Source organism: Impatiens glandulifera, chromosome 8 (assembly GCF_907164915.1).
Source record: "Impatiens glandulifera chromosome 8, dImpGla2.1, whole genome shotgun sequence".
Taxonomy (NCBI): domain Eukaryota; kingdom Viridiplantae; phylum Streptophyta; class Magnoliopsida; order Ericales; family Balsaminaceae; genus Impatiens; species Impatiens glandulifera.
The window spans coordinates 42,417,360-42,440,753 of NC_061869.1; the positions used below are offsets into that span (position 1 = coordinate 42,417,360).

General features: G+C 32.7%; 1 protein-coding gene across 1 annotated transcript; it reads right to left on the minus strand.

Annotated features, from left to right (window-relative positions):
- Positions 1 to 14,199: 14,199 nt before the first annotated feature.
- Positions 14,200 to 20,459, minus strand: LOC124911661 (isoprenylcysteine alpha-carbonyl methylesterase ICME-like). Its single transcript, XM_047452170.1, has 11 exons — positions 19,970 to 20,459; positions 19,320 to 19,396; positions 18,677 to 18,746; positions 17,880 to 17,963; positions 17,713 to 17,787; positions 17,204 to 17,305; positions 16,959 to 17,099; positions 16,194 to 16,259; positions 15,939 to 16,082; positions 15,592 to 15,682; positions 14,200 to 14,618 (listed from the first exon to the last, which is right to left on the minus strand). Exons 1-11 carry the CDS (start codon positions 20,320 to 20,322, stop codon positions 14,454 to 14,456), a joined length of 1,368 nt encoding a protein of 455 aa, XP_047308126.1. The 5' UTR covers positions 20,323 to 20,459; the 3' UTR covers positions 14,200 to 14,453.
- Between the last annotated feature and the right edge of the window lie 2,935 nt (positions 20,460 to 23,394).

Below are 23,394 nucleotides of genomic sequence, written 5' to 3' on the forward strand. Positions count from 1 at the left end.
AAAACACCAAATAAGTATTATGTAATATCGATAATAAATTGACAGAGATTATAATAGTTTGTTCACCTAATGACATGTCCATTTTTTCTGTCATAGTTATGCTTCACTTGTTAGAGGTTTAATTGACATCTAAAAAAGAAATCAAGTTAAAAACAAATCAGATAAACAAGAAACACTTTAACCCCAAATTCATCAATAAACGCAAGTATTATCATAACTAGAGACATGCAATAGTTCAATGAACAAAAAGAGTGTACACAGTTTCACTACTAAAGAATCAACTATATATAAAGTCGTAAATTGAAATTCATCAGGCTTAATCCAGAGTAGTATAGGGAACATCTCATTAAAGATTGTTGTAGCATGATATTTATGTCCATGTATTATTTGCATCCTCTCATTTTCTATTAACAAAATTTGTAAGTGAGAATGAGTTTGTGAAGATGATTCATGAACATAGATATATAGATATATACCTATTCAAGGCAACATAATCAAAGGTTAGTTGAAGAGAATTCAAGAACTTCATCATTCAAGAAATTGTTAACTTTATATGCAACTATTGTACTAACCATAGCTTTACTTATGTATTCTTTCAAAGTTTTCACCTACATTGCTATTTCAACCATTCAATACCTAAAAGAAATACAAAAAAGTGATTTAATAATCTATTATAATGTTCTGTTATTATTGAAGAGATGAAGTAGAATATTTTGAATCTTTGTAAAGAGACTTGATATACCTAAAGTAGATTATTATTGATAACATGTATCTAATAAAAATGACAAACAAACATGCATAATGATCTTATCTTACATATGTCGCTGAGAATCTCAATAAACAAATAATAAACATTCATTATATCCTTCATTCCCACATATCTCACAACATATATACTCATTCTCATGTCCATGATAATTGATTGGGGCAAAAAATTCATTCTTTGCCTACAGTGTTTGGGACGATTTCGTTGTTTGTTGCTTGTACATTAAAAAAATATGCTTCGTTAATAACAAAAATAATTTTTCCTACATCAGTAACTAGGGTTTTGTGGAAATAATATACAAAACCGTAATTGACATAACCCTAAGTAGGTTTTCCTAAATACGAAGGATTTTCATTAAACGTGACATTTTCAGAGTAGGGTTTCCTAAATATTAATGAAAAAAAACCTCATTGTGCGTACGTAATCCTAAGGTTTCATAAATATAAAGAAAACTTAACGATTTTGGTGTACGTACCATTTTTTAGACTGATTTTCGATCTTCTTGGCAAATATTTTTCTGGTAGACAGGGAGCGGATTCGAATCGCCGTGAAAGGAGGTAGAAGCTTTAAGAGAGAGAGATGAATCGGAAGGAAGTTTTTATAATATAAAATGATATTAGGGTTTACATATATATATATTATAAAAGAATTTGCAGAAAAAAAAAATTGCAGCGGGAAAATTTTGTTTTAATCCTTCATTAAGTGATTTTAACTTCACAAATATTAAAATATAAGTGAAGATAGCTCCACTAGGTTGCGTTTGTAATTTCATAAACGAAGATAGCTCCACTAGGTTGCGCTGGCAAAATATGAAGCGAAGTAAGCTTCCCTAGTTGGCGCGCTTGTTTTAATTCTCCAATGGGTTTAAATACATGAATGAATAAATGTTTTTACAAGAATGCTAATGTCTTTACATGGATGTGTTGAAGATTTTACATGAAACTCTAGGCATATAAACTAATTGAAGCGAAGTATGCTTCACTGAAAAGTGCATCTCTTCAGTCCGTTTTATAGGGCGCTTGGAGCAAAATATGCTTCACTTCCGTTTTACATGGCACTTGGGCGAAATATGTTTTACTTCCGTTTTAAATGGCGCTTAAAACGAAGTATGCTTCACTTCCGTTTTACATGGCGCTTGGAACGAAGTATGTTTCACTTCTGTTTTACATGGCGCTTGGAGCAAAGTATGCTTCACTGAAAACAACCTCTCCACATTCTCCAATGGGTTTATATACATGAATGAATAAATGTTTTTACATGAACGCTAAAATGCCTTTACATTGATGTGTTGGAGGTTTTACATGAAACTATAGGCATATAAACTAATTGGAGTGAAGTATGCTTCCCTGAAAAGCGCTTCTCTTCAGTCTGTTTTACATGGCGCTTGGAGTGAAGTATGCTTCCCTGAAAAGCGCGTCTCTTCAGTCCGTTTTACATGACGTTTGGAGCGAAGTGTGCTTCACTTCCGTTTTACATGGCTCTTGGAGCGATGTAAGCTTCCCTAAAAAGCGCATCTCTTTAGTCCATTTTACATGGAACTTTGAGCAAAGTATGCTTCACTCAATACTGTATTTCTACATTTCGTTTAACGGCGTGTACTGAACTCGGAATGGAATCCGAGTTTCGGGTTCTCTTTCTTCCTTTCAACTCAACTTTGATTTATTAATATAAAAACGTTTCTGAATTTTTATTGGTCCGCAATAGAGGAACACCCTATTCGATAGTGGATAATCTGATCACCTTTTTGTTAGCCTGGTCACGCGCTTGGCCTCCACGGGGTCTAGGCTTTGATTGATTTAGCCCCGTTTGGCCTTCTCTTTTTCAATTTTTTTATAGAATTTTATTATTTGTAAAATACAGAAAATTAATTAATAAACATGCAAATTTATTTTTGCCTATTTTATTATTATTTTTATTTAAGACTTTATAAATAATTTAAATGATTAAAACATTTTCTTTAATTTATTTGGGCCATTATTTTTAATTAATTTGAGATAAATGAATACAATACTTTTTCAAATAATTATTTATTTTGTATTAAATTATTATAACATTTATCCAAAATATTTATTTAATTCTATTTAAATTTCTTAATGAGTATAATTTGTGAAAATTATTTTAACGATTAAAAAGTATTTATAAATTGGATAAGACAAAGTTAATGTCTATTGTAACGATCTGCCTTTAGCCTTTAGTATAGGAATTAATATCAATCATTAATTGTTCGTGGTTTATATTAATTCCGTTACATCACAAAATATTTTACAGTTACGCTTATTTAAGTTAGGTGCTTACATTTTCTTATTTTCTGCATTTTAACAGTTGTAATCTTTTTCATTTGCTATATGCTTTTTATCTTTGATAATAATAAGTCTCTCTATTCATCTGTTTTTTTAATACTTTATTGTTCATTACTTTCTTGCATTTCACACAACAATTGATATCATAGCGAGTTAGATCCGATATCAGTTTATCAATATTTGTTATCTGGCGAGAATATGTCTTCAATGAATTCTAAAATTGAATAATTCACAGGGTGAAATAGTTTTGGTCTATGGAAGATCAAAATGCGAGCATTGCTTAAACAACTAGGCGTCTGGGAACCATTGTCGAAGGACAATGTGAAAATTGTAACAGGTTCTGCAAAGGAGTCTACCTCTAGTAAATCACTACTGAGATTGAGGTTTTGGAAGAGAAGACACACTCAACAATTTTACTCTGTCTAGCTGATGAAGTGATTACTGAGGTATCAAATGAAGATACCGCAATTAGTTTGTGGTAGAAGTTAGAGACTTTGTACATGACAAACTCACTAACTAACAAGTTGTTATTAAAGCAACGTTTGTTCAGTTTTAGCATACTTGAAGGTAAGTCTCTTCGTGAACATCTCGATAAGTTAAACACCATATTCCTTGAACTGAGAAATATAGATGTTAAGATAGAAGATGAAGATTCTGCATTAATTCTATTGGTATCTTTACCCAACTCGTTTGAAATTTTTGTTCAATCGTTTTTTGTGGGTAAAGACACCGTGACTCTAAAGGAAGTTCGGTCAGCACTTCATACTAGAGAACTGCGTCATAAGGCAAGCGGTGAAAGTGTAGACAGTCAAGTATCTGGGTTGATTGCCAACACAATCAACTGCAAAGGGTCTGGAAAGAAGAAGGATCAAAAATACAAAGATTAGGGCCCTAGTGCTAAAGACATCTGTAATTACTGTAAGAACCTGATAATTGGAAGAACAATTATCCTAAGAAAATGGGCAAATATTCCACGGCTGTTATAGCACAAAAAGACAAAGACACGGACTATGTGGAGGACATTACCCTTATAGTTAACGCTTCTATACACCCTATTGATATATGGGTGTTGGATTCAGGGTGTTCATATCATATGAGTCTGAACAAAGAATGGTTCAATACCTATGAAGATTATGATGGTAGAAACGTTGTCATGGGAAATGATGCCATATGTAAAACTGTGGGTATTGAGACTATCAAGATTCTGAGTAATGATAGTAAAATAGGGACCCTAATTGGCGTTCAACATGTCCTCAACTGAATAGAACTTAATATCTTTATGCATGTTAGATGTTAAAGGTTTCAAGTTTAATGGTGAAGAAGGAACATTGTGCATCATTAAAGGTTCAAAAATAATATTGAAATGTATCAAACAAAATACCTTGTATATACTACAAGGAAAGACGATAACAGGTTCCGCTGCGGTCGCATCCAAATCTATGAATCGGCACCCTAATGTATCCAAGTTGTGGCATATGCGACTTGGACATATGGGGGGAGGGGATGCAAATTCTGTCCAAACGGGATCTTTTATCTGGCCACAAGGTTACCAACCTTGAGTTGTGTGAATACTGCATTTTTGGGGAAAATTATCGTAGTAAGTTCAATAAGGGAGTTCACAAAATTAAGGGTACACTAGATTATATCCACTCTAATTGTTGGGGTCCTGCTCATGTTGAAGGTATAGGAGGATATAACTATTTCGTAACATTCATAAATGATTACTCAATGATGACCTGGTTATATCTTTTGAGACATAAGAGCGAGGTATTTAAGACCTTCAAACATTGAAAGACACTGGTGGAGAATAAAATTGGAAATAAGGTTAAGAGGTTGTGAACAGATAATGGACTTGAATTCTGTTCATCTGAGTTTAATGAGTTTTGCAGGGATATGGGGATTACAAGACATCACACTGTCAGAGGTACACCATAGTATAATGGTGTAGCAGAAAGGGTGAATCAAACACTAATAGAGAGAGTTAGAAGCATGCTCTCTAATGTTGGATTGGCTAGAAAGTACTAGAGCGAGTCTGTCTTAACAGCTTGCTATTTGATAAATCGCGCACCGCATACTGGGATTGATTGCAGAATCCCTTATGAGGTATGGTCTAGTAATGTTGTTGATTATTCTCACTTGAATGTCATTTGGTGCACATCTTACTATCATGTTAATGAAGGGATGTTGGAACTAAGGGTAAAACGGGGTACTTTCATGGGCAACGTAGATGGAGTTAGGGGATATAAAATCTGGTCATTCTCTGAAGGTAGAGTAATCCTCAGTAGGGATGTCACATGTAATTAGATGTTTATACTTAAATCCTCTGTCAAGCCACCACTTTTTGGAGAAAATGATAGTACCGAGAAACATCTAGAGTTTGAGGTGGCTCTAATTCAAGGGACAACTGACATGAAACACAATACTAATAAACCATTTGAGGAAGTTTATTAATTTGGAGTACCCGAAAGTCAATCTAACATTTCTACATGACATAGAAGGAAAATTAAAGCTCCTGACAGGTTAATTCATTCAATCGAGAAAAGAAATATCTTAACTGGTCTTGGAAGTAGGATAATTAGTCCCTCTATGAATGATACTGAAGAAATGGTAAGTTATGCACTTTAGGTAGCTGAAGATATCATACATAATGAACCATTTTCTTACCGTGAAACTGTTAATGGTGGTGATTCTATGCAATGGATTGCTTCCATGTGTGAGGAAATGGAATCACTTCACAAGAATAATACATGGGATTTGATTATTTTACCTAAGGGAGAAGAGTCATTGGGTGCAAATGAATTTTAAAAAGAAAATATGGAACCTCTAGTGCTGAAGGGACCATACATAAAAGCACGACTAGTTGCAAAAGGATTCAGCCAAAAGGAGGGCGTAGACTACAACGAGATATTTTCACATGTAGTCTGACACACTTCTATCAGGGTACTATTAGCTATAGTAGCACATCAGGATCTGAAACTCGAGCAATTAGACGTGAAAACGACTTTCTTACATGGTGAGATTAATGAGGATATATTGGTGAGTCAGCCTGAAGGGTTTCTTATTCCTAGTAAGGAAACATATGTTTGTAGTCTGAAGAAGTCTTTGTATGGACTTAAACAATCTCTTCGATAGTGGTATAAGCGGTTCGACAATTTCATGATTGAACATGGTTACAATAGAAGTGCATATGATTGTTGTGTCTATCACAACAAAATCGGTGATGGTTCTTTGATTTATTTACTCATGTATGTAGACGACATGTTAATCGCAGCCAGGAAAATGTCGGAGATTTAAAAACTGAAAGAACTTCTCAGTTCCGAGTTTGGCATTAAAGATCTAGGTGGAGCACGAAAAATTCTGGGCATGGAAATAGTAAGAGATCGAGTTCAAAAGAAGTTATTTCTTTCACATAAGAGTTATATTTTGAAAATGTTGAATCGTTTTGGGATGAGTACATCAAATATTCTAAATACTCTTGTAGTTGTTACTGATCATTTGTCTGCATTCGCACCCCAGTTTGAAATTGAGAAGTTATACATGTCTCATGTACCATATGCTATTGCGGTGGGTAGTTTAATGTATTTCATGATATGCACTAGACTTGATATTGCATATTTAGTTATGGTATGTTTGATAATCCTGGAATTGGCATTGGAATTGGAATTGGAGGGTCCAATTCCAATTCTTATGTTTGTTAGACACTTTAATATTAAGAATTGGAATTGGAATTAGAATTTCAAAGAATTCAATATAGTGTAATTTGATAGTTCTCCATTCCTATCTTTTTAGGTCGGAATTGTAATTCCAAATTAACACATAATTCATTTTTTGACATGTTTAACACGTTTTTCACACATTAAACATGGTTAACACGTTTTTAACAACGTTTAACACGTTTTTCACACGTATAACATATTTTCATATTTTGGCACGTTTAACACGTTTTTGGCACGTTTAACACATTTTTGACACATTTAACACGTTTTTCACGTCCTTGGCATGTTTAACACATTTTTGACACATTTAACACGTTTTTTACGTCCTTGACACGTTTAACACGTCCTTGACACGTTTAACACGTTTTTGACATGTTTAACATGATTTTCACGTTTATAACACGTTTAACACGTTTTTGACACGTTTAACACGTTTTTGGCACGTTTAACAAGTTTTTGGCACGTTTAACATGTTTTTGACACGTTTGACACATTTAACACGTTTTTTACGTCATTGGCATGTTTAACACGTTTTCACGTCCTTGACACCTTTAACACGTCCTTGACACCTTTAACACGTCCTTGACACGTTTAACACGTTTTTAACACGTTTAACATGATTTTCACGTTTTTAACACGTTTTTAACGCGTTTAACTTGTTTTTGGCACGTTTAACACATTTTTAACACATTTGACACATTTTTACACATTTAACACGTTTTTCATGTTTTTGACATGTTTAACACGTCCTTGACACGTTAAACACGTTTTTGACACATTTAACATGATTTTGCACTTTTCTACACGTTTAACAAGTTTTTCACATATGTAACACGTTTTCACGTTTTTGACACATTTAACACGTTTTTGACACGTTTAACACGTTTTCATATTTTTGATACATTTAACATATTTGTTTACGTTTTTGACACGTATACCACATTTTTGACACGTTTAATATGTTTAACACGCTTTCCACGTTTTGGCACGTTTAACAAGTTTTTCACATGTTTGGAACGTTTAATACGTTATTGACACATTTTGGCACATTTTGGCATGTTTTGGCACATTTAACAAGTTTTTCACATATTTAACATGTTTTTGACACGTTTATCACATTTTCACGTTTTTGACAAATATAACACGTTTTTTTACGTTTTTGACATATTTAACACATTTGTTTACGTTTTTGACACATTCAACGCGCTTTTTTTACGTTTTTGACACATTTAAATCATTTTGACATGTTTAACACATTTTCACGTTTTTGACCATTTAACACGTTTTTTTACGTTTTTGACACATTTAACACGTTTTTGACACCTTTAACATATTTTTTTACATTTTTGACACATTTACCTCATTTTTGACACGTTTAATACGTTTTTGACAAGTTTTCCTTTTTTAACACGTTTAAAATATTGTTAACACATTAAACACGTTTAACACGTTATTGACATGTTTCACGTGTTTTTTTATGTTTTTGAAACGTTCGACACATTTTAACACATTTAACACGTTTTAAACACGTTTAACATATTTTTCATATTTTGGCACGTTTAACAAGTTTTCACTTATTTGGCACGTTTAACAATTTTTGATATATTTAACACGTTTCTACGTTTTTGACATGTTTAACACGTTTTAAACCTATCAAAACGTGTGAAAAACATGTTAAACGTATTAAAAATGTCAAAAACGTGTTAAATGTGCCGAAAACGTGTAAATAACGTGAAAAACATGAAAATGTGTAAAATTGCCAAAAACGTGAAAAACGTGTGAAAAACATGTAAAAAACGTGAAAAACGTGTGAAAACGTGCCAAAACGTGAAAAACGTGTTAAACGTGTCAAAAATGTGTAAAACGTGTTAGACGTGCCGAAAATGTGTTTAACGTGCCAAAAATGTGAAAAACATGTTAAAGGTATTAAAAATGTCAAAAACGTGTTAAATGTGCCAAAAACGTGTAAAAACGTGAAAAATATGTAAAATATGTAAAACATGCCAAAACGTGAAAAACGTGTGAAAAACATCTAAAAAACGTGAAAAACGTGTGAAAACGTGTTAAACGTGCCAAAACGTGAAAAACGTGTTAAACGTGCCAAAAATGTGTAAAACGTGTTATACATGCCGAAAATTGGTTTAACGTGCCAAAAACGTGAAAAACATGTTAAACGTGTGAAAAACGTGTTAAATGTGAAAAACGTGTGAAAATGTGAAAAACGTGTGAAAATGTGTTAAACGTAAAAAACATGTGAAATGTGTAAAGAAACGTGAAAAACGTGTTGAAATGTGTGAATAACGTGAAAACGTGTGAAAAACGGGAAAAACGTGTGAAAAATGAGTTAAAACATGTGGACAATGTGTGAAAAACGTGTGATAAACATGTGAAAAACGTGTTAAACGTGCCAAAACGTATTAAACGTGTAAAAAATGTGTAAAACATGTGAAAAACTTGTTAGACATGCCAAAAATGTGTTTAACGTGCCAAAAACGTGAAAAAAATTTTAACGTGTGAAAAATGTGTTAAATGTGAAAAAAGTATTAAATGTGAAAAACGTATTAAACGTGTGAAAAACATGTTAAATGTGTCAAAACGTGAAAAAACGTGTCAAAATGTGTAAAACGTGTTAAACGTGTGGAAACGTGAAAAATATGTTAAACGTGTGAAAAACGTATTAAACATGTTAAAAACTTGCCAAAATGTGAAAAACGTGTTAAACTTGTTATAATGTATGAAAAACGTGAAAAACGTGAAAAACGTGTGAAAATGTGTTAAACTTGTTAAAGCGTGTGAAAAACGTGAAAAACATGTGAAAAACTTGAAAAAAAACGTGATAAACGTGTTAAACTTGATAAAACGTGTGATAAACGTAAAAAAACGTGTGAAAAACATGAAAACGTGTAAAAACGTGAAAAACAAGTTAAAACGTGTGAAAAACGTGAAAAACATGTGAAAATATTAAAAACATGTTAAACGTGCCAAAACGTGAAAAACATGTTAAACGTGACAAAAATGTGTAAAACATGTGAAAAACGTGTTAGACATGCCAAAAATGTGTTTAATGTGCCAAAAACGTGAAAAACATGTTTAACGTGTGAAAAACGTGTTAAATGTGAAAAACGTGTTAAACGTGAAAAACATGTTAAATGTGCCAAAACGTGAAAAAACGTGTTAAACGTTTCAAAAATGTGTAAAACGTGTTAGACATGTCAAAAATGTGTTAAACGTGTGAAAACGTGAAAAATATGTTAAACGTGTGAAAAACGTATTAAACATGTTAAAAACGTGCCAAAAACATGAAAAACGTGTTAAACTTGTTAAAACGTGTGAAAAAATGTTAAACGTATTAAAAATGTCAAAAACATGTTAAACATACCAAAAACGTGAAAAACATGTTAAACGTGTGAAAATGTGTTTTAAGTGTGAAAATGTGTTAAACATGTCAAAAACGTGTTTGAACGTGCCAAAACGTGTAAAAATGTGTTAAAATGACAAAAACGTGTTAAAAATGTCAAAAACGTATTAAACGTGCCAAAAACATGAAAACATATTTAAAAAGTTAATATTTTGAACTGATATTAGAATTGAATTACAATTCTATCATTTTCCCAAACATAGGAATTGAAATTGAATTACAATTCTATAATTTTTTCAAATATAGGAATTGAATTGTAATTCAATGTCAATTCTCATTGAATTGAAATTAGAATTTCAATGTCAATTCCAATTCCAATTCCCCTCATCAAACACTCTTAGGGTGTGTTTGATGAGCGGGAATTGGAATTGGAATTGGCATTGGAATTCTAATTTCAATTCCATGAGAATTGGCATTGAATTACAATTCAATTCCTATGTTTGGAAAATGATAGAATTGTAATTCAATTCCAATTCCTATGTTTGAGAAAATGATAGAATTGTAATTCAATTCTAATTCCAATGTTTGTAAAATAAAATATCGGTTCAAAATGTTAACTTTTAAAATATGTTTTCACGTTTTGGCACGTTTAATACGTTTTTGATATCTTTTCACATTTTTCACACGTTTTTCACGTTTTTCACACGTTTTTCACATTTTCACACGTTTTAACACGTTTTAACAAGTTTTTCATGTTTTTCACGTTTTTCACGTTTTTCACATGTTTTTCACATTTTTCACACGTTTTTCACGTTTTCACGTTTTTCACACGTTTTAACACGTTTTTCACTTTTTTCACATTTTCACACATTTTTTACACGTTTTCACACGTTTTCACGTTATTTACACGTTTTAACACGTTTTCACGTTTTTCACACATATCAACACGTTTTTCACACGTTTTTCACGTTTTCACGTTTTTCACACGTTTTCACAAATTTTTCACGTTTTTCACACGTTTTCACACGTTTTTTACGTTTTACAAGTTTTTTACGTTTTACACGTTTTTCACGTTTTTCACGTTTTTCACGTTTTAACACGTTTTAACACGTTTTTCACGTTTTCAAACGTTTTCATGTTTTTTACACGTTTTAACATGTTTTTTTACGTTTAACACACGTTTTAACAAGTTTTTCACATTTTTCACACATCTTTCATGGTTTTTACACGTTTTAACACGTTTTTTACACGTTTTCACACGTTTTCACGTTTTTTCACATGTTTTCCACATTTTTGGAACATTTAACATGTTTTTGACATTTTTAATATGTTTAACATTTTTTCACACGTTTTGATAGGTTTAAAACGTGTTAAACCTATCAAAAACGTATAAACATGTTAAACGTATAAAAAATGTGTTAAATGTGTCAAATAAGTGAAAAACTTGTTAAACGTGCCAAAATGTGAAAAACGTGTTAAACGTGTTAAAACGTGTTAAACGTGTTAAATGTGTTAAAAATGTGTCAAACGTGTCAAAAACGTAAAAAACATGTGAAACGTGTCAATAACGTGTTAAACGTGTTAAAAACGTTTTAAACGTGTTAAAAACATGAAAACGTGTCAAAAACATGTTAAATGTTCCAAACATGTGAAAAACTTTTTAAACATGCCAAAACGTGAAAAACGTGTTAAACGTGTCAAAAATGTGGTAAACGTGTCAAAAACGTAAAAAAAGTGTTAAATGTGTTAACAACATGAAAACATGTTAAACGTGTCAAAAACGTAAAAAAAATATGTTCAATGTGTCAAAAACGTGAAAACGTGTTAAACGTGTAAAAAACGTGTTAAGTATGTGAAAAACTTGTTAAACGTGGCAAAACGTGTTAAACGTGTCAAAAATGTGGTAAACGTGTCAAAAACGTAAAAAAATGTGTTAAATGTGTCAAAAACGTGAAAACGTGTTAAACGTGTCAAAAACGTGTTAAATATGTGAAAAACTTGTTAAACGTGCCAAAACGTGAAAAACGTGTAAAACGTGTCAAAAATGTGGTAAACGTGTCAAAAACGTAAAAAAACGTGTTAAATGTGTCAAAAACGTGAAAATGCATTAAACATGTCAAAAACGTAAAAAAATGTGTTAAATGTGTCAAAAACGAGAAAACGTGTTAAACGCGTCAAAAACGTGTTAAATATGTGAAAAACTTGTTAAACGTGCCAAAACGTGCAAAATGTGCCAAAATATAAAAAACGTGTTAAACGTGTCAAAAACGTGTTAAAAACGTGAAAATCGTGTTAAACGTGTCAAAAACGTGTTAAACGTGTCGAAAACATGAAAAACGTGTTAATGTGTCAAAAATGTGTTAAACATGTCAAGGACGTGAAAAACGTGTTAAATGTGTCAAAACGTGTTAAACGCGACAAAAACGTGTTAAACGTGCCAAAAACGTGTTAAACATGTTAAAAACGTGAAAATCATGTTAAACGTGTCAAAAACGTGTTAGACGTGTCAAGGACGTGAAAAACGTGTTAAATGTGTCAAAACGTGTTAAACGTGCCAAAAACGTGTTAAACGTGTTAAACGTGCCAAAAACGTGTTAAACGTGCCAAAATATGAAAATATGTTAAACGTGTAAAAAATGTCTGTAAAACGTGTTTAATGTGTGAAAAACGTGTTAAACATGTCAAAAACATGAAAAACGTGTTAATTTGGAATTACAATTCCGACCTTAAAAAGATAGGAATTGAGAACTATCAAATTACACTATATTGAATTCCATTGGAATTCTAATTCCAATTCCAATTCTTAATATTAAAGTGTCTAACAAACATAAGAATTGGAATTGGACCCTCCAATTCCAATTCCAATACCAATTCCAGGGTTATCAAACACACCCTTAGTGTTGTTAGCATGTTATGTTAAACGTGTAAAAAATGTGTGTAAAACGTGTTTAATGTGTGAAAAACGTGTTAAACATGTCAAAAACATGAAAAACGTGTTAATTTGGAATTACAATTCCGACCTAAAAGGATAGGAATTGAGAACTATCAAATTACACTATATTGATTTCCATTGGAATTCTAATTCCAATTTCAATTCTTAATATTAAAGTGTCTAACAAACATAAGAATTGGAATTGGACCCTCCAATTCCAATTCCAATACCAATTCCAGGGTTATCAAACACACCCTTAGTGTTGTTAGCATGTTTATGTCTCAACCTGGTAAGGAACACTAACAAACGGTAAAGCAAATATTTCGCTATCTTAAAGGCACATCTGATGTTGGTCTCATTTATGGGAGTAATAATTAGTGTCTCTTAACTACTATTCAGACTCAAATTATGCTGCAGATATCGATGGTAGAAGATCAATGACTGATTATGTTTACACCCTTGGTGACTCTGTGGTTAGTTGGAAGGCAACATTACAGTCGACTGACGTTGTCCACTACCGAGGCTGAGTATATGGCGTTAACGGAAGCAGCCAATGAGGGTATATGGTTAAAAAGATTAATCAGTGACATTGGTATCCATCATGATCAGACAATTGTTTTTTGTGATAACTTAAGTGATATATGTTTGGTCAAAGATCAAGTGCATCATGATAGAACCAAACATATTGATGTTCGTTATCATTTTCTTCGTACTGAGCGGAAAATCAAGTTGAAAAAGATCAACACTCATCATAATCCTACTGACATGTTTACAAAATCGGTCCCACTTAACAAATTGTTAAATGTTGACGGTTGGAAATAGCCTCATCAGGCTCTTTTTGTTGGATGATGTTAAGACAACGTGGAGATTTGTAACGATCTGTCTTTAATATAGGAATTAATATCAATCATTAATTGTTCGTGATTTATATTAATTTCGTTACATCACAATTATTTCAGTTACGCTTATTTAAGTTAAGTGTTTACGTTTTTTTTGTTTTTTGCATTTTAACCGTTGTAGTCTTTTTCATTTACTATATGCATTTTTATCTTTAATAATAATAAGTTTCTACATCTGTTTTTCAATACCATCACTTTCTTACATTCCGCACAACGTCTATAATATTCAATAAGCTCATAATTTATTTAGAGTCTAAACACAAATGGAATGCTAGTCTAATAGATATATGTACAAGTTAAGTCTATATACGTTAGTCTAAAGAATAAATAAACTATCTAAAGAATAAATAAACTATTGACATATAAATTAGAATGATAATAATACATTGAAAAAGAGAATGAATTGAATTTGATGAAAGTGCAACTTCAGGATAAACTTATATCAAGGAAATATGAGTACAGCAAGAACTCGGGTACCATGGTTAGAACGGGCTGACACTGTGAGCCAACTTCAATAAGAACTCGGGTACCAACCGCTTTCTAGGTGGTGCGGCCAATGCATCCCTTTCCAAGGTCTGTTCATCTCCATCATAGATATTGGCAACCAAATCATGGAATAGTTCATCTTCTCCACCTCTCATTGGGTCCTGCCACATGGATTGCCAGAAAATAAATAAATCAATGGGTCATGCGCATTGTTTCAATGGAATTATGACTTGATTTTCATTTAAATCGGGAATATAAAGCACGGATCTAGATACGCCCAAAATAATTCAGCGAAAAAAATCTTTCTTAGGAAACTAAATGTCTCAAATTCCATTTTTACTAAGAACAATTGATCTTAGTAGTAGGGAGTAAAGGTGGTTAGTAAGTTATACTGAAAAATTTTATCCATGTCATATCATACCGAAATTTTTGGTATAGGAAAAATTATATTGATATAGTAATGAAATCTCGAGATGATACAAGTACATACCGAATATTAGTGGTATACCGAGATTGGTATGATATCTGTATTATACCGTTCATACCGAAATATATATATATTTGCTTGATAAAACAAACAATTTCAATATAGTTGTTACATAATGTTTTGAGAAAACTTAAGTTAGACTTTTATCAAACAATAAAATATATTTTTAGACATTTATATCTATTGAATAACAAGAGATTATTTATAAAAATTGGAGTTCATATTAATAAACATAAGTATTATTTAGGTATATACCAAAATTTTAAAAAACTCGTACCGATACTATAATAATAATTTCGGTATCGATACCATATCGTACCGATTTTTTTGATATATCAAAACAATCAATATTTTCGGTGTTTTGAGGTATTGTATTTTTTATATTCTGAAAATATCGGTAATTTTCCACCCTAGTAGGGGGAAATTAGGCATGACATGGGGGTCATGTTAGTTTACTCTAGATAATAAACCCTGATTGCAAAAGAGAAATGCATTGACAATAAAATTGCTCTTCTATTTAGGCAATGTCTGATTGGGCATGTATTAAGTTAACTACTATTGGTATTTATGAGCTAGATCCGGATCCAGCTACAAAAGTTGTTTCCATATGAAGCCTAAGAAGTTGAATTCTATAATAAATAAGATACCTGAAGAAAAACATCAGTATGGGTTTTTCCTTCATACAAAATTGCTTCAGCTTTCACTCCTATTCCTTGAAGAGTGTTGGCAAAAGATATGCTACAAAACAGATTTTCAAATTATAAAGCCTGTAACAGTATTTATGCTGGATTTCACTTTCAGGTGTGAATTCAGAAGAGACAATGTTTTGAAATGGGTTATATCTTTACTTTGTTCGGCACATATTCAGAAACTTATTAACGATTTCTCTAACAGATCCGAAAGTCTGGATGTAGATATAGATTTAGAAATAAAGTATTTCCAAATAGGGTAATGAGAATTGTGTAAATGTCAGAAATGATTGAGACTGACTTACCTTGATTCTGAAGGAATTGAATAATCCCCAGTACCATGAAAAAGGACAAAAGGAGGAAGGCTAGACACTGCATCTGCAATGGAAGGATCTTGAACCCTAATTTCAGGAGAGAATTTCTGTAATGATTCTTCGCCCTCCATAATGCTTTGAAAAGACATTGAAAAATGTTGAAGTAAGGAAGGACTAAAATTATACTAGGGAATCTCTTGAAGAAGAAGATATTTCTAACTTGAAATTATAAGTCATTGTGTGTACCTGAAAAATATTGATCGATACAAACCCCGACTTTGGAAGTGGTCTACAAGGTTAAACATATTGTACCTAACAATTATTTTAAAATTTGAGTTTATAATTTGAATTATTTGATCAAACAAGTGGTTGATGATGAAATATTGTGACTTTGAAAGTCGTCTACAAGGTTAAACAAGTACCTGTCAATTATTTTGAGATTTAGTTGATAATTTATCAAAATAAGTGATTGACGATGAAATACTGATTTATTTGAATTTAATCCAAATAATGCATTATAAGGCCTTAATTAACAATTTCTTAGAATTATATAGAAGACGATAATGTAAAACATTAGGTGTAACAAAGTCATGAAATAGAAATAATTATGAGTTATTCAATCAAAGATGTAACATTTAAACAAGTGATGGACATGACATGCATAAATTAGTTTGATATTTATTTAGAGCAACTTCAATTATTATTATGTATAGAGAATTTATTTTGATAACAAAGGGAAAAGGAGAAACTTTGTAAAATTAATTTGATATTTTACAGAGGAGATTATATTTGAAAACATAACTTAGTCACACACAGATTCAAAATTTTATATAAACATAACTTTGTTTTGCATTTGGTCATATCCAGAAACATAACATGTTTCCAAAAGTATTACCCAATGAAACCTTCATTTAGGGGTTCATATAAACTCATTATTTGCTCACCTAGAAATGAGGGCAAGCCAAAGATAAGTTTAAAAGGTAAACAAAAAATGAAAGCAAAAAGACTGACCCTCCAGATAAACCAAAATAAGCCTTTATCTGAGACAAACTCCATGAAGTAGAATCACCTTCCTCAACTTCTTTTATAGCTTGCTCAATGAGAGCACATGCAGCAATATGAGCACCAGCTGATTGTCCCATTATGTAAATCCTACAAACAAAAATGTAACAGAAAGAAGATGGAACTCTTGAATAAAATTCCAAGAAAGTATGAATAATTTTGTAATCAATTAAAAAATGTCCAGGCTTTGCAACCTGTTTGGATCACCTCCGTATTCAGCTATATGATTACACACGTATGCAATACCATGAGAAGCATCGTTAACCATGTCGCCAATCATTCCTTGAGGAAAGTTTCTGTATATAGATAAATGCCAGTACCCGTTGAACAACTTAAGCATAAGCAAAGCAATGATAATGGTCAAGGAGCCGAAGAAAGCGAAATCTAAATTGATCATTATTTAAAAAAGGATATTATAGTTGAGACTTTGAGTGATACAGAGAATAGTTTGCAGATTCTTCTGATACACCATTGGTAAACACTTGGATAATGAGATAATTTTGGAAACTAAACTTTGTCATATACAAATTCAGAAAATTATTGGTTGTTTCTCAACTGGATTCGGATACAGAAACATAAATATTAAGTGTTTCGAAATGGGGTGTCGTCTTTTCTCTATAAGTAGAAGTTTCAAGCAATTGGTCACATTTCATTATGAAACATGCAAGAGAAAAAATGGTCCACTATGGAAAGATCATATCACCTGTAATCTATGCAAGCCACTATGATTCCCCTTTCTGCTAACTGTTGACCTAAAAGACAACCCCATGCTTTATATCTGCATCAGAAAACAAAAGCTATTTTACATGAATAACCATGGCACTTAAATCAAAATTTCTATTAGACTCTTGAAATGTAGAAATCATTCACCCAATAATCCATGCTCCACCTGTTACAAATGCAACAACAGGCTTTGGGCTATTATCGCGGTTTTCAGGCAAATAAAGATCAAGCCTGCACAATGACATGCGAGATTGGGACATAAAGGATATAGTGTTTGGAGAAATGAGAAAAATTGAAGAGAAAATATTGGTTATTCTAACGCAATATTCACAGTAGAAGTTGAAGCAAGTATTACTTTTGTATTCAACTGACTAAATTTATGATGTATATTTTTGCTTTTAAAAATGAGAACTGAGCCTGTTTAGAATCTCATTAAAAGTTGAGTATATCATTTTCATATTTTTTTTAATGTAGAAAACTAGAAAGACCCACACAGTCATGACCTCCACTTCAAGTTAAGGCGTTATAAGTTAGAATCAAACTCGTGATATTTGATCTATTAAGCACATCTCTTTATATCTTTTCATTATTAATATAAGGACTTTTCTTCCTTTACGCAGAAAAAGTACACAAATAGTGATCAATATAACTAGCTTATGTGCAAGTGTTGATTGGGAGGCTAAAATGCAATTACATGCTTTGTGCTAATGAATCTATATAATGAAAGTGTTCATTGGGAGACTTGAGAGATATTTTTTTTATCTTTTTTTTCCTTGGCTTGTTTGGATCTTTAAGTTAGTTATAGATAGTTTAAGTAACTTTGCTTTATTTTTCGTTATCTTGGATTTGAAAATTTACTCTTCATTTAATAAATTAGGAATTTGGTTGCATGTGATTTAACTACACTCACAATGTCTATGAAGATAAGGCAATTCAAACCATACCTATTCCTCGGTTGATCACCATAAACAATGTCTCTGTGGATCTTACTTGAGAAGATATAACGGTATGCAACTAAATAAACAAAACAAAAAATTGTTATATAATCAATTGATAAAAGCTAAGGCTTAGTTTGATGCGGACCATCTCTTCATCAATCTTTTATTTTATCTTTCAATCATCAACGAAAACATAAAAATACTCTTACATTATCTTAAACATTTAAAAATACTAAATACTCAAGATATTTTGGTCATTCAAACCAAATAATCAAAAGCTTGATTGATGTGGATCCAAATAAACCAATCTCCAATCATCAATCACTTTTTTCATCTATTCATCAACATATAAAAATATCCTTACTCTATTCTTTATAACATTTCAGTCGTTCAAACAAAAAAAAATGACAAAGCAACCACAAAAAGAAAATGTCCAAAAAAGAATTATTCTTTATAACATTTGATCCAAACAACTTAAATAAACCATTTTTCCTTCAAACAACAGTTATCTATTTTCATAAAAAAACTGTTTATTTGCTAACAAAAATAATTTAAAACTTACCAGATCAAATAAATCCTCCTAAATCATGTCCAGAAATACAAAGAACAGCACGATTTCAAGCAATCGACCATAGAGAAATATACAAACCTTGGAGAATACCAGGAGAAAGAAGGAGTCCATAGATGCATAGTGCCAGAACCCTCAAGATTAGTCTGTAACCTAACCTGAAATCGGGGAAGATGATAAAAATATTATTAAAGCAATCTTGTAGCAGTTAATCTGTAAATCAAGTTCCAATAATCTATAAGTTTTACGAAGACCCTCCTTAAGAGATTTTGTCATATCGATGAAATAAAACGATTTTGTAGCATCTTAAACGCTATAATCATTCCTAACTGAACTAGGTCCTTCCCATGTTCTTTCTTCTATGCTGTGACAATATCAATGTTGTGTTTCTTCTCTCTACCAATCCGGTATGTCATGGTTGCACCAAACACATTCAAATCAACTTTCATTATGTTCAATCTCTCATCACCCAATATATATCCATTCATTCAAGATTAAACTACAAATCTTCTCCCCAAAGATTTTCCTCTCATCCACTCAAGATTAGTGTATATAAATAGATGATCTCTCAAATTGATTCAACTAAAAGAAATACACAACAAGAACAAGAATAATAACAGGAACATTCATTCAAGTTCTTCAAAACTGATTGTAATTGTTTCAACGCATCCTCATACAGTCATACCCAACAATAGGACATGCAAGGCGAATCGAGAAACTGAAAAATGTACCTAGTAGAACGGAAGACATGGAGGCCGAGTCTGGTGAATAAGAACATGCCCAGAGCAGATTGAACCATTCCCGCACGAAATAATTGTCTGCCCATTTCATCAGATATCAGAGAAACAGAGGATCCGTTATCTGTCCGGAGAATAGAACCGGAGACGGCAGTACTGTAAGTTGAAGCCATTGTCAAGAATGGCTTTTCAGCGACACTGTTCTCTTCATCCACAAATTGTGGAGACAAGAGAAGACGGGTGGGCGTCAAATCGTCCTCTGATCTCAGTAACATTGAGTTTTGGCTGAAAAAAGTGAAGATCGGGACGGTGGTTTTATTGGAGGGATTCCGAAATGGGTCTTCCATTTATAAGTAAATTATAGGATTAAGAGTGGGGGCTGTTGAGCTGTCAGGATTCGTCAGATCTGTCATGTGATCTGTTCGTCGTTGTTTTTGCTGGATTGGGAAATGAAATGCGGCTTAAGCGAAGAAACTAGAAAGAAGGGAAAGCATTAAAAAAACAATTCTGACAACTAAGGCAACAACAATGTTCAAGCAATATTATTTTTTTTGTTTGTGTGTGTTCTACTTAGTAATTTATAAGGTAAACAATTTGTAGAATTGTTGAGAAACCTTTGATTGCGTAGGTATATAATTAAGTTTTGTTTTGAATTTAGATTTTGATCCAAATAAGATTAAATGTCAAATTATTTCTAGATTCGGATCCATATATATAGAATACCAAAAATGTGTGAAAGTGAGCCAATGGTTGCAATAGACATGTATAGTTGTGAGTTGTGTGTGACATTTGGTGAGTTCTTTTTTTTTTTTAACTTTCTGTTTCGGGGCGGGGAAATTTGACAACTCTAACAGGGGAATTTTATGAAATGACCCTCATAAGAGCCTTAATTTCAAAAGAGGCCCGCGTTTGTTAATGTTGGCAAAAAGGGTCCTTTTACCCTGCAAAAAGTCTGAAATACCCCTCGCGCGTCTGATTTACCGCTCATTTATGAGAAATGTCATTCACGCATTTTCATCTAAAATGCGTGAGTTGATTAACGCGTTTTAGATGAAAATGCGTGAATGACATTTCTCAACTTTCAATTTACGGGAAATGTCATTCACGCATTTCATTTAAAACGCGTTAATCAACTCACGCATTTTAGATGAAAATGCGTGAATGGCATTTCTCGTCTTTCATCGTATATATAATTTTTTTGCCCTAATTTAAAACAAAACCCCCCGATTCACGAATATCCATTTCTCTTCTCTCACTTTCCCACTCCGACTCGACTCTCAAACCCTACTCTCCTAAAGAACACGACCACGAGCAGTAGCTGACGACGACCACCATCACCACCACGAGACCTCTCTGTTTATATTCGTGACCCACTACTCTTCGTTCTCAAAATGGGTATGTTTATTTTATGTTTTTTTAGTGATTATGAACACTAGGTTGGTTTTATAGTATAGCTAGGTTGTCCTGAATGAATGTGAATCAATAATATGTTGTACTAGTATTAGGGTTTAGGGAGTTTGCTGGTATAGTATAGCTCACTCACGCGTATTTCACTCACGCATATTGTTTCTCACTCACGCGAAATACTCGCTGAGAAGGAGTTTGCTGGTATGTTTCATGGAGATACAATGTGTCAAGAATTGTCCACAAGTTTGCTTCAATGGACCTATTGGATAGAGGGCTCATATCACATTAGATTCATTGAAGCAAACTTATGGAAAAGTTGTTGCATTGAATTTCCTGAAACTCTATCAGTAACCTCCTCGGTTATGGTTCTAGAAAACTTGCTGCATTGGATTTCTTGTAATGTTGTTGAACTGTTTTCAATTGCAGCTCAAGTACTTCTTTACTTTGATGGAGAGTAGAAAACTATGAATGATGTTACTCATTTTTCTGCAAAGTCAAACAGCGGTATGATTGTTCCCCCAAATTCTACTTATTCCCAATTAGTTGATCTAATTTATTCTACTACCGATGTTGACAAATCTAGATATGATTTATTGCTTCAAGCCAAGTATAATGCTCATGGCATTAATGTCAAATTTTCTTATATAACTGATATAAAAAAAGATGTGGATGTGGAGTTCTTTTTACATTAAGTAGTTTCAGTCCACAATCGCACTTAATTGTGTGTATCCTTAGTAGAGAAGTCACTAAATCCAACAAACCCAACTCAAGAAAGTGTAGTGGTTCCAGAAATTGATGATCCTAACGTATTCCCAAACCAACGTGAGGTTTTCTTTGAAACTGAAAATGACATTGAAGATGAACCATGTTTGCGTCTGAATGAGGCGGATGATGATTGGGTTTCTATTACCCAACCTAGTAGTTCTGATTGGGTTCCTAGTACCAATCCAAACAGTGCTTGGGTTCTATTACACAACCAAACAAAGTTGTTGTTCGTACCCAACCAAGCTGTAGTGATTGGGTTGCTAGTAACATACCAAGTAGTGAAAATCTTATACGATGCATTAACTAGCGAAATCGGATTGGAAATCAGTTCGTTGTTTGAGAATAAAAAAGAACTTCAACTGAGGTTACATAAATATGCGATGGCTAATCATTTTGAATTCAAAGTGGTGAAGTTAAAAAAAGAATTTTGGTGTGTGAAATGTTTGGATAAGAATTGCAAGTGGAGATTACGTGCTGTGAAAGGAAAATCCTCGAAGATGTTTGAGATTCGTAAATTTGTAAAAGATCATACATGTTCAATTATGACGAGGCAAGAGAATCAAAGGCAAGCACTAGCATGGGTTTTTGGAGAATGCATGAAGAGCAAGTACATGGACCATCACCATGACCACATGCCCAAGAAAATAATGGAAGACATACAGAGAATTTATGGAATAAAGATGTCTTATAATAAGGCTTTGAGGTCCAGAGAAAATGCTCTAATGGCGGTGCGAGGAACTGTAGAAGATTTCTATGGTAAATTGCCATCATACCTGTACATGTTGGAGAAGAATAATTCGGGTACCATAACAGACATCCAGACGGATGAGCACGGTCATTTCAGGTATATGTTCATGTCTCTAGGCCTCTCAATTAGGGGTTTCAAAAACTATTGTCGTCCGATATTGTGCGTCTATGCTAGTTTTCTTAAGCACAAGGTTGGAGGTCAGCTATTGGTGGCGATAACATTATATGCGAATGAACAACTCTATCCTGTTGCATTCAGCGTTGTTGATTCAGAGAATAACAACTCCTTGACTTATTTCATGCAAAAACTTAGAGATGTAATTAGATTAGTTGATGATCTCGTCTTCGTATCTGATAGACACACAAGCATCGCCAATGCCTTATGCTCAGTTTTTCTAGAAGCATATCACGGTGCATGTACTTACCACATCAAGATGAATATTATGGCCAAATTTAAAACCGACCACTGCCACTTAGAGTTTGGTTTGGCTTCTTGTGCA

Excerpts from the sequence above, each read along its gene's own strand:
- LOC124911661 (XM_047452170.1), bottom strand. The coding sequence starts at position 20,322 with ATGGAAGACCCATTTCGGAATCCCTCCAATAAAACCACCGTCCCGATC. Across the intron at positions 16,083-16,193 it reads TATCGATCAATATTTTTCAG|CATTATGGAGGGCGAAGAAT; the intron begins GTACACACAATG and ends GTCTTTTCAAAG. Across the intron at positions 14,619-15,591 it reads ATACTGATGTTTTTCTTCAG|GACCCAATGAGAGGTGGAGA; the intron begins GTATCTTATTTA and ends TCCATGTGGCAG.